The 18,804-nt window shown below is 37.3% G+C and overlaps 1 protein-coding gene across 1 annotated transcript; it reads left to right on the top strand.

Annotated features, from left to right (window-relative positions):
* Positions 1-13,898: 13,898 nt before the first annotated feature.
* LOC103419070 (uncharacterized) lies at positions 13,899-16,574 on the top strand. The gene is made up of 5 exons (XM_070819370.1): positions 13,899-14,240; positions 14,346-15,109; positions 15,189-15,384; positions 15,486-16,014; positions 16,375-16,574. The coding sequence occupies exons 2-5, from the start codon at positions 14,663-14,665 to the stop codon at positions 16,478-16,480; spliced, it is 1,278 nt and encodes a 425-aa protein (XP_070675471.1). The 5' UTR covers positions 13,899-14,240; positions 14,346-14,662; the 3' UTR covers positions 16,481-16,574.
* Positions 16,575-18,804: the final 2,230 nt, after the last annotated feature.

Raw genomic sequence — 18,804 nt, 5'->3', positions numbered from 1 at the left:
TAGTGTGAGAAATAAGATAATGAAGTGAGTTTATTAACACTCCTCATTGAGGTTTATATTAAACCCTTATTTAAGTGAAAAAAAGTTATCAATGAGCCACACCGAGGACCAAACAATAAATATGATTATTGTTTCTCGGGTTTTGTAAAATAAATCTCTAAAGTTTTAGGGGGTATTTGTTAAATTAGCTAAAGAAAATTACAAAGAATATCCACGTCGGATCTTAAACCTATACATATCAAAACATAATATAAGAATAACAAATGGGAAAATTTTCTTAAACCATACGCAAGACTGATTGTAATAATTTTATAGTAAAGTAAAACGATATGCTACCATATTTCTTTTGCGTTAAATGTCTTGGTTAAAATTTTAGGGTTTTTGACTAAATTTTCTAACAATGGACCTAAAAACTATGTCACTATACCAAACTAGTTTAGCTTATCTTTGATAGGCTTTATCATGTACAAAAATGTCAATGGGCTGGCTATCCTCAAAAAAGTAGAAAGAAACTAGTCTTGTACAGGAGGAAAGGATTGAATAAGGTAAAGCAAACCAAATGAAGAGAAAATAAAGGATAGCTAGGTTTTCATGATGGTGATGATAGTATATACGAAATGAGACTGAGACGTGTTGAAAATTGAGATATATCGAAAGCAAAAGGAAAGTAATAGATGGGCCACTCTTTTACAAACCCTAATAATTGAATGAAATGTTTGTGTTCTTTTATCTATCTTTTATTTTTCTTAATTTTGTGGATTTGTACTTGGTAACTAAAGCTATTAAACTAATTGTGTTCATTGAATCACTATGGGTGGTTTAGTAGTTGGAGATGAATTTCGGGCCCGTATTTTGTACCGTGCATCTTGGATTCGATTTCTGGCGCAGGTGAACCATACAATGGTGACTAGGAAAAAGTTGAAATGCATCTATCAGTCTTTCCAACTTCCAAAAGAGTCAACTTACGAGGCGAAGTCACCAGCTTCTATTTTAAACAAAAAGCTAAGCATGTTGACTTGATGTTTCTCCTTGTTTGTTTCCTGAAGTTTATTTTTTATTTTTTTGAGAATCGGTACGAGGGATAAAAAAGAAATTGTCTCTTGAAGATAAATGTATTATAAATTTCGGAAAGCCATTTTTTAATTACCTACAAACAATAAGTATTGATACAATATTCGATTGTCGAATTTGATATAACGGATTAAACTGAATTATTAATTATTGTTAGATCAAATTCAGCGCTCAAACATACGTTGAGACTATATTCAAGAAAATATGGCAAAGAAGAGCCCATAGACTTACAAACCCAGAGACATAAAATTCAAGAAATAACTATTGAACTCGATTGCTCATTTGACATGCTAGCCAGGATAAAGATAACTTTGATTATGACGTGGCATAATATGTTACAACACAAAATTAAATCATCTCTATATTCCTCGTATACAATTCATGTATATGGAAATGTGTATAAATCGAATCCGTAAAAATTATGCAAACATACGATTCCCATTTTATCGGTTATATTGTGAGAGTCAGACCTTGAAATTATTATGATCTTAATTCGTTACTCATAAATTACCTAAAAACTTGTCGTTCAAATATATATATATATATATATATATATATTTTTAAAGAAATTAACTAGTGACTTCGCTACGGTAATCCACATTTCAGGGGCCGGGAAGGCGAACATAGGCATTTCAGCCTTCCTTTGAACACCATCATATAATTCACTAGTATCAAGAATCAAACTTAATACATAACGTGTGAAATACGGGTCTGATGATTACTCATTTATATAGTTAAGAACATTCATTATTTTACCCAAAATTATGTGTGGTCCCAAAATATTTCACATGCAACGGAACAACACAACAACAAAAATGTAATAGTAAAAACAAAATAAAGGTACAACAATTTGATAATTCAGCTACCACCACAATTTTAGGAGGGGAGTCTCATCCTCTTAATCTCTCTCTCATTTCTTCTTTTCCTACTTGAATGGTTACGGTTAAACTACGTCAACATTTTATATTGATTTTTTTTATAAAAATAATAAGATAAAAAGTACAGTATAAGATGAGAAGAGAGAATGAGATGAGAATAAGAGCGAAGAGAATTTTACTCAACAATTTTATTACTACATCAGTACATCGGTGAAAATCAATTCAAAGGGGAAACGAAGCCCACCTTGCACGGCATGTCGTTTGACTCGATGGGATTTTTCAGGAAACACAACATTTTTATTTGGAGGCTCACCAGGGCATTGGGTGTGTGGGACCCATTGACCCTAAGACTGTTGTCCATCCTTCTCTGTGGCCCACAACCGAAATCCAGCACTAGAAGGAGGCATTTATGTGTGTGTTTGGGTCAAGCACATCATCAGAACTAATTGTGAAATATATAGGAAAGTGTTATTCAAAAGCTCATTTTTACATCTCACACATTTTTATAAATTTCGGATCATTAATTTTTTCAATTCATTTGACTTGATGACCAAAAATTAAAAGTTGTGTTTGAGAAGTAAAAATACGTATAGGGACAATGCTACCCAATATATATACAGATTTGATTAGCAGACAAATATTTTTATGCTCTTTTTTATACTTTATGCAAGTGGACGAACCAGAGAGTACCAAAATGGAGGTTTCTGACTTTCAAGAGGCCGTTACCCCTATGGAGATTAGAATCTTAGACATAACCTATTTTTTGTAGTTGAAATATGACCATGGAGCCGAATTCCACAGTAGTGGCCGAACCCCCTCCCTGTTTTTTTTGTGTTTAATTTTGAACAAATTTCCTTTATGTTTTGATTATTTGTTGGTGATTTGTTTTTGGATATTAAGTTTTAATTAATTTCCGTCCTTGAATACTTAAAATTATTTTGAATGGATATTTGTTTTAAGAACTTTTATGCATGTGACCAATTCAAATTAATTTTTCAATCTATGTATGACTAGAGGGGAAGTTAGTTGTCTGGCAGATAGTGCAACCACGCACACAATTTTACATGAATGCATCTATTTCACTAACTTCATACCTAAGAATGCACATCTGACAACCTTCTCAGGCCCATCCAACCTGATCGAAGGTAAGACACATATAATGTTGTCCACTGGTACAATTTTGACCATTGATGAGGCACTTTATTCTCCACGTTCCGGAAGAACGTTGTTGAGCTTTAAGGACATTAGAGATAACAATTACCACGCTGAAACACATGTAGAAAACGAAGTTGAATTTCTGTGCATAACTTCCTACGAACATGGCTAGAAGCGTATTCTACAGAAAATTGAGCGTATCCTGAGTGGTATGTATACTACGACCATACGCCCCATAAAGAACCACTATGTGGCTAGCCCTACATCTGGGACTGCGCATGAAATTACACTTTGGCATGATTGTTTGGGATATCCTGGACGAATAGTGATGCGCCGTATCCTCAAGTCATCACACGGGCATCCACTAACCCAAAGTTTAGGTTCAATTCAAGGAATCACATGTCAAACATGTTCTATGGGAAATCTTATTACTAAGCCTTCTTATGACAAAATTCATTCGAATCCTCCTATTTTTCTACAACGGATTCAAGGGATATTTGTGGATTGATTCACCCTCCATGTGGACCATTTATATATTTTATGGTTTTGGTTGACACTTCCACATGTTGGTCACACGTGTGCTTGTTGTCTACAAGGAATGCTGCATTCTCCAAACTGTTGGCTCAGGTGATCAAGCTCAGGGCTTACCACCCTAATTATCCGATCAAATTTATTTGATTGGATAATGCTGGAGAATTCACATCTAAAACTTTTGATGATTATTGCATGTCGGTTAGGGTTGAAGTTGAACATCCAGTACCTCATGTTTACATCCAAAACGGCATGGCTGATAAATTCATTAAGTGTTTACAAATGATTGCTCGATCGTTGGTCATACGTACCAAGCTCCCGATCACTACTTGGGGCCATGCAATATTGTAGGCAGCCATGTTGGTCCACCTGCGGCCTGTTACGACCTAACCATATAGCGTATTTCAGTTGGTTACCGGATACGAACCCTACATATCACATCTGCACGTTTTTTGTTGTGCGGTCTATGTGCCGATTTCGCTGCCCTTATGTACAAAAATGGGGCATTAGCAAAAGATGGAAATCTATGTCGTATATGATTCTCCTTCGATTATTCGTTACACATAACCTTTAACAGGCGATATGTTTACCTCTCGATTCGCGAATTGTTACTTCTATGAGACAGTATTCCCGTCGTTAGGGGAAGATAAGAATGTCAACGTTCCTGAAAAACTACACGAATTATCGTGGACGACTCCCACTTTGTCTCATTTAAATCCCCGTACCGCTAAGTCTGAAATTGCAGTGCAGCACATATTATATCTCCAGAGCATAGCTCAGAGCATGCTAGATGCTTTCATTGATCTAGCACGAGTGACAATATCACATATTCCAGTTACGAATGTGCCTGCAAAGATGGATGTAACAAATATACGACAGACTTCCCTCCTAGAGGCCTAGGATGCCAACTTTGGTGATCCACGTATATTAGCAACTAGCCAATCATCTGCCCCTACACATAAGCATGGCGGACCTCTTGGTTCAAAGGATTCACACTCCTAAAAGAAGAAACCCACGACACATGCTTGTGAATAGCCTAACGTGAATCCAACTGTTGCTTACTCATTCTATCCAACTCATGAGGAAATTTTAGATTACGGAAGCGTTCTTAAAGAGACGAATCATCCTTCTGAGAATCGTGATATTTCAGTCTATTATGCTAGCTTAGATGATGTGTGGTGTAGAAATGAGATGATCGCTAACGATGCATTAACATATGCAATAACCACTGAGATCATATTGAGCGATGACATTGAACCTCGTTCTGTTGATGAATGTCGACGTAGAACCGATTGGTCAAACTGGAAACAAGCAATCTAAGTCAAACTCAATTTGCTTGCGAAACTTAAGGTTTTTGGACATGTAGCTCTTACTCTTTCACATGTGAAGCCCGTTGGTCATAAGTGGGTTTTCTTTCGGAAGCTTAATGACAAGAACAAACTTGTTCATTACAATGCTCGTCTTGTTGCGCAAGACTTCTCACAACACCCCAGGATTGACTATGACGAAACTTATTCATCCATTATAGATGTGATTACTTTTCGCTACTTTACAAGTTTGGTAGTTTTCGAAAAACTGAGTATACAGCTAATAGACGTAGTAACTGTATATCTCTGTGGGGATCTTGATATGAAAATTTATATGAAAGTTCTTGAATAACTTACATTGACTGGATCAAATATTTCCAAACCTCGAAACACGCTCACAATTCGGCTAAGGCGTTTATTCTACGGTTTGAAGCAATCCGGAAGAATGTGGTATAACCGTTTTAATGAGTATTTAACTAGTCAGGGATATGTGAACAACAAACTATGCCTTTGTGTGTTCATTAAGAAGTCACATTCTGGTTTTGCGATAGTTGCAGTATATGTCAATGACATGAACCTTATCGGAACTTCTGAAGAGCTCGCAAGAAATGTCGCGTACCTGAAGTCGAAATTTGAGATGAAAGATATAGGAAAGACTATATACTGTCTCGGTTTCGAGATAAAACACTATTCTGATGAAATCTTTGTACATCAATCAAACTACACCTGGAAGGTGTTGCGTCGCTTTAACAAGGATAAAGCGAAGCCTTCGAGTACTCATATGGTCGTTCGATCGCTAGATGCGAAACGGGATCCCTTCCGTCCAAATAAGGATGATGAAAAGATTTTGGAGCCTGAAGTTCCTTATCTAAGTGTGATAGATGCTTTATTATACTTAGCTTAATGCACTAGACCCGACATCTCCTTCGCTATTAATCATTTGGCAAGATACAATAATGCACCAACACGCATACACTGGACTGGTGTTAAAGACATTTTTCGCTACCTTAAGGGTACTACAGATTTAGGCTTGTTATATCCTTACGAATCCTCGAGTGATGCCGTACCCCCTGCTTCTCGAGTCGATTCTCGCCTTGTTGGTTATCCCGATGCAGGATACTTATCTAATCCGCACAAGGCGCGTTCTCAAATGGGTTATGTCTTTACTGTTGGAGGCACCGCAATCTCTTGGAGGTAAACTAAATAGACCTTAGTTGCCATTTCGTCTAACCATGCTGAAATTTTCACCTTACATGAAGCAACTCGGAAATGCTTTAGGTTGAGAGCAGTTGTGGGCCATATTCGAAGCTCCTGTGATTTTTACCCTGTCGTGGATGTCCATGCATTGAACAACTCAAGAAGGGTAACATCAAATGAGACAACATCAAGCACATTGCGCCGAAGTTGTTCTTCTCACATCAACAACAAAAGCATTAGAAAATTGAAGTCACGCAAATATGTTCACAAGACAATCTAGCTGACCTTTTCACTAAATCACTACCGAATGCGACGTTTTAGAAGCTTGTTCAAAGAATTGGTATGCGTAAACTTTCTGAATTGTAACATTGTTATTTCTCTTTAGAATTGTGTCAAACTCAAGGGGAGTATTCTGAAGAATAATTGCTTGATCTTAATGTACTCTTTTTCCCTATGATTAGGAGAATTTTTCTCACTGAGTTTTTGCTACCTAACTAGGTTTTAATGAGGCACGCACCTTGAGTTGATCATATCCCTGATGACGTCTCGTAGACGTTTATTTTGATTTTGCACTTCTCACGCATTTTTCCTTATACTATGGATTTTATCCCTACTAGGGTTTTTGCCATAGCCTTAGGATTTTTTAGTGAGACTTACTTCCTTATGCAAGTTCCTACCTTATTGAGAATAAGCGTTGTTCCTAGAATCAGTGTCGACAAGTCGACTTCCTCAACATCTGCATGATGTTGAAATCTACCTTGGGTATTTACACACTCAAGGGGGAGTGTTATGAACTTTCCTAATTTAAGTGTGATTGTGTAAATACTAGATTAGATTTGATTCTAATTATTTTTTCCTATATGAACTTATATTCCTTGGGGATGAAGGAATTCTACTCCCTCTTTCCATGCTACCGGCCCTCTCTCTTTAGTTAAATAAAATAGCCTACAACAAATCCAAGTTTTAAGGACAAACTCAAACTAAATAAAATAGCTTACAACAAATCCAAGTTTTAAGGACAAACTCGTCGATTTCCACTGCTTTTTTAACGCCTAGTGATATTGATTATAGTATTATCTCTGTTAGGTTATTCATGTTAGTTGTATATCATTTTCATGAAGGAAATTACACCATCTATTCCAATATTAAATTGAACAAGTATTTTACCATGTTTCAACTGCATTCAATTATTTTTAAAGAGTTTTAACGAAACACTCTCGGTAATGTTCATTTTTAACAAAAAATGATATTTTTACCTTTCATAGTACTATTCACTTACACCTATTTGTCATTTTTCATTAAAACTAAAATTTTTAGGATCTTTCGTTAGTTTTCCTTTATTTTTATGCTTGGTCGAATGCTTCCAAATTGTTTTAGGTAAAGGGCTAGCTTTCTATTTCACTTGTGAGTCGTTCTGCATGGAAAAAAGTTACGCAATAAAAAATTAGAGTTAGTATGGAAGTATTTTATAAAATTACTGACAATGGTTTTAGTAAAATATTGTTGGAACTAACTCTTAGAAGAAATGCAAGTAAATCTTGAAAAAACACTTAAAGTGATTTTCTTGGAAGAATCACAAACTAATGCTTCTTCTATGAAACACTTTAAGTGATTCTGGAATCCAAAAATATTTTTTCTAAAAACGTTTTAAGTCATTTTAAAAACATTTTCAATCGAGTCATTAGTCTCTCTAGACTTGCAAGATAAAAATAACTACTTGATTTGAAGACAATGATCGAAAACCTTCATATTTAATTTTTCACACACTAAGCAAATGCCAAATAATAAAACGTTTAAGTTATTATGACCTCACAAATTAGAGAGATTTTTCAGTGTATTCGGAACACAGGGAGGTATACTACAATGTCATTATACAAGTGGATGTACACTTAGAAAATAAAACTTCCCTTCACTTATATAATGACATGTGGTATACCACTCTCTATTTCGGGCACACTAAGAAATTTCTTCACAAATTGGAATAAATTAGAGATAAATGTTAAGGAAACACTCTCAAAGTAGGGATCCAATACATGAGGTGGTAGAGAGTCCATAGAGAGTTCCACTTTTGAAAAAGACTATTTATAAAGTGGAAAAATACTTAAAAAATAAAGTTGTCATCTTCTTATGTACTAATATGTTGTGTACTATCCGAGTTCCAAACACATTAAAAGATTTCTCTGCAAATTGAGAAATAAATTAAAAGCTCATGTCGGAAAAGCAAACATTTAGGTCGTGTAAATAAAAGGAAAATACTTATTATAATAGTAGTAATATCTGAAAAAGAAAAATAATATTTTCCTGCACCTACCATGCACGCACAAATCAAAGAAAAGCATCACCTTTGTTCATCCCTTATCCTAATTAAGCAACAAGTTAGCAACAATTAGGGCAAAACCCTACTTCAAAAAGAAGCATAAGCTTTGTCATGCCTTCCATTAGTTATGGATAATCCACTCACCCTTTCCCTTGATGCAGGTCCAACGCTTTCAAGCAATCACCTTATGGAGGAAAAGCATAATAGTATCCTTTATCGTTCATATTGTGCACACTATGACATTATGGGTAATGTGTTATCTATCCGAATTCAAAGTGTTTAGTCTAGTCCATCTTTCTCATCTGACTTCTTATCTTATACATAAATTCAGTTTCATCTCTTGTGTTAACGACAAGACTTCAATTCTTTTCATCCATTCTCTTGAATATACACAAGCGAATAAACATTTTCGACCAATGTGCCCAAAAGTTTATCAATTAATTTCGAACAAACGATTTTATCTACACTAAGAGTGTGGGAGATTAGGCTAACCCTCACAATGGGCTAGCAATAATGTCGTTCAAATTCACATTTGGCGAGAATCGAACCTAAGACTTCTCACTTACAAATAAAGAGGAATATTAAGTGGCAGTTTAGCAAGTCAATTTTAACTTCCACATTTTTACGTTGTTGTTAACCTAATTAGGGATCCAATATGAACTTGCTTGAAGAAGAACTAATATTTCCTTAAAACTTTGGATCGAGTTGAAGTGTGAAATCCCATATAGATACACATCATACATTAATAAGTCACTAACCATTTGTCACTTAATATTACAATCTAGTGGTATTCCTCTTTACTTGTAAGTGAGGGGTTTCTGGTTCGATTCTCACCAAAGGCGAAATTGAACCACATTATTGCTAGTTGATTATGAGGCTTTGCCCACTCCTCACATCTTTAGGGTAGATAATATCGTTTGTTAAAAAAAAAATAAAAAAGCACTAACCATTTCTTCACGTCATAACTATAATTAAATACGATGGAAATTGTTGTTATATTACAAACCTACAAATTAAGATGATTCAATAGGGAACGAAAATTAGGAATGCTTGACTTCTCCTTAAGGTATCAAACTCCCATTTACATTAACATATTGTATTTTTTTGTGGCTATTTGACAAAAAAGAGAAACATGATAAAGTAGAGCGAATTTTGAGTTTTAAAGAATAAAATAGCGATTTTTGAGTTACTAAAGACAAGGTGAGATCAAAATCGACATTCAGAAGACGTAGCTAAAAGTAAACCTAAAATGATCTATGAATTTAATTAAGATTCCATTTGGATGCACCCTCCTCAAAGCAAACATTAGCATAATAATAAAAAATCTCATCTACCAAATCAATAACAAACATTATCTATACTTTATACCTTACTCAAACCCACAAGTAACAACAAATTGAATAAAGAAGTTTCACCGTTCATATTAGTTCCCCAACTATATAAAATAAACAAATCTTCGAATATAGTCATCATGTCAATAATTTGACAATGTATGATGATTGGTCATTCGAGTCTGAGTCGGTGATATACTCATAACGAATTGAGATGTTATCACAAGTCCGCACTCGTCACATAATATCAGAACATTCAATTGACTAAAAATTTCGAACACTATTCAAAGGTTGCTCCCACGCGTAATGGACCGTAAATTCTCCATGCACTCGATTGCCACTAGCATAACTCGTTTGATTCGACATATGCTTTCCAACTTCATGTGGATCCTCAAAGTACACCCGACGACATTGCGGAATCGCTAGTCCTCATAGTACACGTACTAAAGCCCTAAGAAAAAAAACCCTCAGAGCCTGATTGGTGAGCCAATTGGGATATGTGTGACCAATTAAAAAGGATTTGAATCGAGTCCGTTGTTTGTTGTGTTAAATATAAGATGAACAAGACTATAAATGAGAGTTATGAATTCACAAGATGATGAATTACTAATATATTTTTATACACGAATTATAAGTATTGTTATACAAAGTCTAATTGATTCTTAAAACCTAATCTTATCCGGACCTGGTTTTTCTGCCTTTCGTTCATAATTTGTGTGGTTACAGTTAGGTCATGTCAACATTTTATATTAATTTTTTTATAGAGATAATAAAATAAAATAAAATAATGATATAAAATATTGACGTGACTTAACTATAATTGCACAAATAAAAAGAGATAAGAGTGTACGGAACTGGAAGGGCAGATAAGCCGGGTCCATCTTATCCAACGCGTCCTGAAAGCTTGCAGAAGCATCCTACGTTTTTGTGTGGACAAAACACGAAGGACTTGTACGCATCAAATGGTCACATCAGGTGGCATTATCATCTCAACGTCTCTCTTTCTTGAGAGTTCGTGATAATTGTAAATATTTAAGGGGACCATCCTACCCACTGTAGACTGATATTGTACGTAATTTAGTGGGACATATATGTCATTTCAGCAGTGTTTTTGAGGGTCCATTTTACCTGAATACCTAACTCTTTCCTCTTCAACCCACTTTTGTCGACATGCAAACTTATGGGCCCACCAGTACTAACGGGCTCTGAAATCTGGATCTATAGATCCGAACCCGATTTCTCTCAACGGCCACTGGGAGGATTCAAATTCCGTAAGGATGCGTTTGTTGTATCGGACTGTCTCGGACTAGACTAGCCTCAGGAACTAAGTTGGACTGGCTTAGACTAGACTAAGCTGGACTAACTTAATGAAGCGTTTAGTGCATTGTCGGACTAACAAGCAGGATAATTAACAAACTCTAATATTATATTATTTAATCCATAATTATTAATATTTTATTTTTATCCTATGTTTTTTATCCCTCTATTCCTCCCTTATCGTCCCATTCTGTCCCTCTTTTTCTCCCTATTTTCTCCCTTTTCCGTTCCAATATTTTCCTCCCTAGATTAAACCTCTCGATTCCAACCTCTCTCTCCTCCCTCCTTCCCAATTTCAGTCTGTATCTCTCTCTCTCTCTCTCTCTCTCTCTCTCTAGCTCTGCTAGTCGAATGGAACCCTCACGGCTCCATTTTTTTCGATGAGTTGCAGGTTTCCCGACAAGTTTTTCGACTAAACCTTGTTGGATTAGATGATGTTTGCACCACTAACAAACTCTTCCCCATCTTTAGTCCTAGATCCGAGCTTTGCATGCTCGAATCTATCATGGATTCGATAAAACCCAAACCGCCCGAGACTTCCAGGCGATTTTTCGGCCACCTCCAACCACCTTTAGGCCTCGATTAAGGTAGAATCGTAATCCCTTCACTCCCATCTTCAATTTGTTATTTTATATGAAAATTGGTTGTGAAAAGCATCTAGTCCAATGGTTTTCGAGGGTGTGTGGTTGAGGAGCAAGGCGAGGAGGAGAGAGGGGACAGTCTTAGCCAGTCCCATGGTTTTCGAGGGGTCTCACTAATACCAGATAGTCCCTGATTTAGTCTAGGCGAGTGAGACTTAGTCTCATTAAACTTAGTCCATGTCGAGAACAAACATGGGACTGGACTAACCCTTAGTCCAGTCCAGTCCAGTACACTTTAGTGAGGGCAAACAAACACCCCTTAAGGGGGTTAGTGTGGTGATTTGGCAGTCAGCCGAAGTAATCCAACGACCATCACCACCATGTACTGCACACGTGTCGAAAGATTACAGAAAAGACATAACGTCCCTAATGCCGCATGCCTTGCTAACGGAAAATGATCATCGCTGGATCATTTTCCTAGAGATTTCGTAATTGTGACCGTTTATCGTATATCGTGCGACAAGAAATCATTTTAAAATTTAAATTTTCAAATTAAATATAAATAGTACCTAACAAAAATTGACCGTACGATGTACGATGAACGATCACGATCACGAAATTCCTAGGATTTTTAGGAAAAGGATTCCCCTTGCTAGCGACCCTACACCAACGGCTATGCATAAATTAAAAGGAAAACTCCCTGCTTTCCCAAGTGAGAGTAGCACCAAGTACTCAACGGTCATCGAGTATGGATCCCACACCCTCCAACTTTGTTTTTTTTGACCCCAAATTTTAGCATTATTAATTTTTTTTTTCAATTTTCTCTATAGCTTTCACCATCACTTTGGTTGGTTCCCCAATCCTTTCAAAAATTTTACCATTTATAAATTTAAAGTATATGTAAATCTTAGGTGGAAGAACATTGGTCTATAATTTGATGTTTAATCAAAATTATAGATCATCAACCAAATTATGGTGCTTCAGTTACAAATTACAAACTACTAGTTTCAAAAGCAACGCTTTTTTTTTTTTTTTTTTTTTTTTTTAAGATGAAAGAGCATATCTAAAACTAAAAAGTAGTTGAAAGCGAGAATAGAACGTTTACCTCGTATACAATATTGAAAAAACAGAGTTGGAGGGATAAAATTTCGAAAAAGAAGGTAGTATGAGGGAACTATTGTTTTACGTATTTGATTTTCACAAATGTCGAAACACAAGCATCACTAATTCGTTATCCGATCACTGTTTTGTTAAGCAACACCTTGGTCACATGGGCACGACGCACGTGTCTCCCATCCCGAAGTTAGCTTCGGGTCTATTTGTAATACTATAATGTTGTATGTAAGTTATGCAAAAATGTGTAAAACGTATAGTACAATTAGAAATTCCTTCTGAGTTGAATACTGAATAATTTTTTCCTGAGGGGCCAAAAACTATTTTACCATTACTATAGGGGCACTTCCAGAAAATACTCCTAAAATGGACCACGTTAATTCAGGTTTACAAAAGGGCCTTTCTGTCATACAAGGCGCGCCAACCACTCCAATTTCAACCTGGAAGTTTGATGGACTAAAATGACGAATCTACCCTAATCCATATCCAGCGACGCTGCCTGAAAATCCGTCCCAATCAAACTTTTATTTCCATCCGGATGATAAATTTTGTGATCGGCACACGAGGTGATACATAAATTGTTATTATACAAATGATAGAATATGTGTGTTAAAAAGTTAATAACTTAAAAAGTAAAATTTCCCAATACTTATATAAAAACATGTAATGTACCTGTATTTCCGTCACAATAGAAACTTCCTTCACCCCCGGAAGAGGACTTTTCAGTCAAAACAAGTTACGAAAAAAAAAAACCAGAAAACAGATTGTTTTTGGAACTCGGACCACGCCACGAACGTGAGGGCGGTTTTGGGATCGAGAGCGCCCGTATCACGAGAGCCTCGAAAACAACCACCGCACACCGGTAATATTAGCAAAACCCAAGGGCATTTGACATAAAATGCGGAACCAAGTCGCCACGTAGCCACAAAACCGTAACGTGTCAGCACGAAACGGCGACAGCTTAACGAGCCCGGTTCGCGCTTACGACACGTACCCCTCCCTCGACGGATTGAATACTTTGCCACGAAGGATATCTACGTGGAGGGCCGAAGTCTTAGTCAGCAGCTCCTCTTTTTATAGCTCACACCTTTTGCTCTTTTGCATCCGTAACAACAAAAAACCAGAAACAGAGGAAGCAGCTCTCATTTCGTTTTCACCTCTCTCTCTCTCTCTTTCTCGAAATTTCTAGGTTTTTCGCCGGCGAACGGGAACAGGTATCGCCGGAAAATGGAGTTTCCCGCCGCCGATCGTCTCGGAATTGAGGATACCAGCAGCAGCATCATGACGTTCTCGTGCCGTCGCGTATCTCGGGAACCCTAACCGCATTTCCAGAGAAAATCCTACGCAAAAGCGACTTTTACCTGGCAGAGTTTCGAAGTTATTCAATGCTTTGTTTGGCAAACTGGAGGCAGAAGAAACTATATAATATTGGATATTAAAAGGTACTTGCTACTTGTTCTTCATCTCGCTCAGGAGCCTCGAATTTAGCTTAGTCCGGAATATTTTTTTTCTAATTTTTTTCTTGATTTCTGTTTCATCGATCTCAGTTGCGAGAAGATGCTGTGGAGTTGTCAGTGAAGGTGTTTGATCGATGTATCGGCATTAGAACCCTCTGCCTTTCGCTTTCGGGGTTTGAATGTTGTAATTTCGGTTTTTTTTTTTAGCGTAAAAGTTTAACTCTTTGGTCTCGGATTTTGAACGTGATTGCGGAGAGAAAATTGATTAGTATAATAAGTAGAGAATTAGGCTTAATTTTTTTGATTAAGCTTGAGAGGAAGCTTTAACCTTGTGGAAATGGAGGGACTTTGTGAAGACGATCGGAGGTTCTGATTTCTTTTTTCTCGTGAATTTGATCACGCCGGTCATGCCTTTTTCATTGAAAATCCAACCGATCGATTTTCGCACGAGTTCTGACGAGCTGACTCGGTTCGAGCCGGTCAAGCCGGTGGCCGCGAAGTCGCGGCTCAAGCGGCTCTTCGAGCGGCCGTTCACTAACGTACTGAAAAACTCTGCAGCGGCAGAGAAGGCCGCCGTCGAAATCGAGGAGCCGCATTTCAACAAGGACGGCGTCGTAGCAGGCGGCGGCGGAGGATCGGCCGAGTTCGAGCCGAGTTCGATGTGCTTGACGAAGATGGTCCAGAATTTCATCGAGGACAGCAACGAGAAGCAATCATCGGCTGTGGCGCGGTGCAGCCGGAACCGCTGCAACTGCTTCAACGGCAACGACAGTTCGGGCGACGAATCGGAGCTGTTTGGCGGTTTCGGCGACTCCAACGTGGCATGCTCCGCCGAAGCATGCGAGCTTCTCAAGGTAAATAAAGTATTTGATTCTCCGGGGTTTCAACAGCCAAAAAACGACTTCGTTTTGATATGAAAATGTTTTTCCACAGGGTTTGGTTTCGTGCCAGAGCGTCAGCGAGAGGAACTTGCTAGCCGAAGCGGCGAAGATCGTTGAGAAAAACAAGGCCTGCTGCAAGCGGAAAGACGACGCCTGCAGAACCGTCGTTTCTGATAGTCTGTTAGCTCTCGGATACGACGCGTCGGTTTGCAAATCTCGTTGGGAAAAAGCGCCTTCCTATCCCGCCGGTACTTTCTCTTTCCGCCTTCCAAATATATCGATCCATACGACGCCGTCTTGGAATTGTTGGAATTTATCAGGACTAAAATTTGCTGATTTTTTTTTGCAGGAGAATATGATTACGTTGACGTGATCGTCAGAGGAGAGAGACTGCTGATCGACGTCGATTTCAGATCGGAATTCGAGATCGCACGGCCGTCGAAGAGCTACAAGGCGATTCTCCAAACGCTTCCGTACATCTTCGTCGGGAAACCCGACCGTCTGTGGCGGATCATCGCGGTGGTGTCGGAGGCGGCTAAACAAAGCTTGAAAAAGAAGGGGATGCACGTTCCGCCGTGGAGGAAAGCGGAGTACATCAAGGTCAAGTGGCTGTCTCCTCACAGTCGAGCGACGCCGGCGCCTTCCGATTCGACTCAGACTCCGGAGGCCGGCGATTTGGGACAGAGTCAGGGCGAGAACTCGCGGGAGGATGATGAGTTGGGCTGCGAGTCGGTGTTTGAGATGTCGGCGAGTTCTGGTGAGGAGGAAAATGCGGTGGTAGTGAAGGAATGGAAACCGCCGGAGCTGAAGCCCAAGAGATCGTCGGTAACCGGAGTAAAGATCGTGACTGGTTTGGCTTCCGTCATGGAAGATGAGCAGTAAAATTTTGATAATTTTTGGATTTTTCTTGTACTTTTACTTTTAACTGTTAGGTTAAGTGAAACATCGTATATGACCCTATAAATGGTAGAGCATAACAACCGTTTGATCCCTTCTACGTTTTTTATGTAAGGGTCGGATTTACTAATAGCAATAAAAATAATATGTTTACTAAATTATTTTGCCCTTTGCTTTTTTATTATCTGGGAAATTTTGTTATTTTAGTCTGCGAAAATAAGGAAAAGAGAAAAAGATAAATATTTTATGGTTTACATTTTTTCAGTGGCTTAATGATATTATTATTTCAAACCTCCTTGCTGGAACTCAATTGTTTATTTTCTTTTTTCTTGTTTTCAAAGGAGAAGGAGAAGATGGGCAACAAAATTCGATGATGAAAGACTGAAGAAAACTTGGCATATACTCGTGTTGTCTCGAGAATTGCGACGGTCTCTTGGGCTTGTGTGATTTTCAATAAGTTGAACTTATAGTAATATGTTCGTGTTTTAGTCAATAAGTTTTAATTTTCATTTGCGTTCGGAATAAGCCATATTTTTCTCTATTTTCATTGTTTTGGTGGGAAAAGGATCTTTGTCAGAATTTTTTTTCTAGGGATCTTGTAATCGTTCATCGTATATTGTGCGGTCAGTTTTCGTTAAATATTATTTATATTCAATTTTAAATTTTAAAATTTGAAATGATTTCTGATCGCACGATGTTCGATGAATTGTCACGATCACGGGATCCCTAGGATGATCCCAGGAAAAGAATCCAGCAAGGATCCTTTTCCGTTTTGGTGAGCAATTTTATCTTTTAAATTTCAGAATCTGGTGTGGTAAATTTTCATTTGCGTTCGGAATAAGCCATATTTTTCTCTATTTTCATTGTTTTGGTGGGAAAAGGATCCTTGCCAGAACTTTTTTTTTAGGGATCTCGTAATCGTTCATCGTATATTGTGCGGTCAGTTTTCGTTAAATATTATTTATATTCAATTTTAAATTTTAAAATTTGAAATGATTTCTGATCGTACGATGTTCGATGAATTGTCACGATCACGGGATCCCTAGGATGATCCCAGGAAAAGAATCCAGCAAGGATCCTTTTCCGTTTTGGTGAGCAATTTTATCTTTTAAATTTCAGAATCTGGTGTGGTACAATACTGTGGCATATGTTACTTATATTCCCAATTTTTGCCGTTGAATTTATTGAATTGGTAGAGATGGAAATGTGCTTTAACAATCTGGTACTGATGGTGGATAGGAAACCGGAAGTTTCATTTAGAAGTGTGGGGCGAGCTCTTGCCTGTCGGTTATTGACACAGTTGCGGCATCAATGAGTTTTATCTCTTTCGCTCATGGAAAGTCGATAAGAGAGTTTGTCATATAACCGGTTTTATATCATCTCTGATCATCGAAAATCTTAGGTAGATTCGGAACTAAAAAAATGAATGATAAATTGGCCATATAAAAGGAATGTGGAGGCTCGTATGCACTCTCGAGGCGACACTACCCAGTACACTCTCGAGTCAGTAAGACATGTTTGAAGCATGAACAATATATACTATTGAACGGGAACGTCTAATAGTTGTGTACCATTTGACGTATTGACTCGGTGACTATTTTTAATTTAGAAAGGGATGTTTATTTGTAACATCACGAGATAGTGTAAAATTCAAACACGAATTTTCACGTCTTAAAACTTACGCTAATGAAAAACTCTGCAAATGTCAACACGGCAATAAAACCAAATATTCGGTTGGTGCCAACTTCGCATGGAAAACGTCGTAAACACATTAAAACCCTAATCTTGTAAATTTATAATCCTCCACCCACCGCGCAGATAGCACCTTCACTCCGTGAAGTCTGCTAACTTGCACCAAAATTTCCCTGTCGCCTTAAGGAGCCTCGTACCGAACCGCCGGGTCCATAACCTTTATTTGAAACTGCGTTATTTTAAATTTATTTTTTGGGTATTTTGTTTTAAGTCATGTAGAAAAGTGTTTGAAAACTTTTATTTTTAATAATAAGGACAAAATAAAGGGTAAAATAAATAGTACCAGGTTTGACGTTTTAGTGTAAAAATATGATTTTTCGTTAAAGTGAACAGTACTGTGAACTTTTCGTTAAAACTCTCTTATTTAAATCTTGAAAGCTCATTCTATCTGTTTCGCTTTTATTGTCATATAAACATTTTAAATAGGGAAATTCAGGTAGGGTCAATTAAAATTATACAATTTGGAAGAGAGGAATAGTAAGAAGACTCTTTTAAAAATGAAAATTTTCATGAATTTTTTAATACTGTATATCTATGGTATAATATTTTATAATGTTGGTATGAAAAATAACGTTAAACTCTGAGTTGATAAATAGCTCATGAAGAGCCTAACTTTGAGAGAGTCTTTGTAGCCTTTGTCGAGAGAAGATGTTAGACCTAATCAAAACAAATTTGTTTGTTATTAATTTGAGAAATGTTAAGGCGACTCACTCAAAAGTGTAACTCTTCACAAACTATATGTTACTTCACAATTTCACATTAATTATCGTGTCAATATTATAATACATTATCCAGTAGGTACGCAGTGGTGTGATTGTTACGCCATACAATTCTCCTAAACCAACGTCCAACTACTTGAGACCAAATGCTAAGGTGACTCTCTTAAAAAATGCAACTCTCCAAGAATTTTGTGTCACGAAACAATTTAACATCAATTCTCGTGTTAACATTATAATACATTATCCAGTACTACGCAGTGGTGCAACTGTTATGCCGCAAAATTCTCCTAAACCAACGTC

The sequence above is a fragment of the Malus domestica genome, chromosome 03 (genome assembly GCF_042453785.1).
Source record: "Malus domestica chromosome 03, GDT2T_hap1".
Lineage (NCBI taxonomy): Eukaryota > Viridiplantae > Streptophyta > Magnoliopsida > Rosales > Rosaceae > Malus > Malus domestica.
Note: the sequence above shows the minus strand (reverse complement) of the source record. Positions and strands in the feature narration are given on the sequence as shown.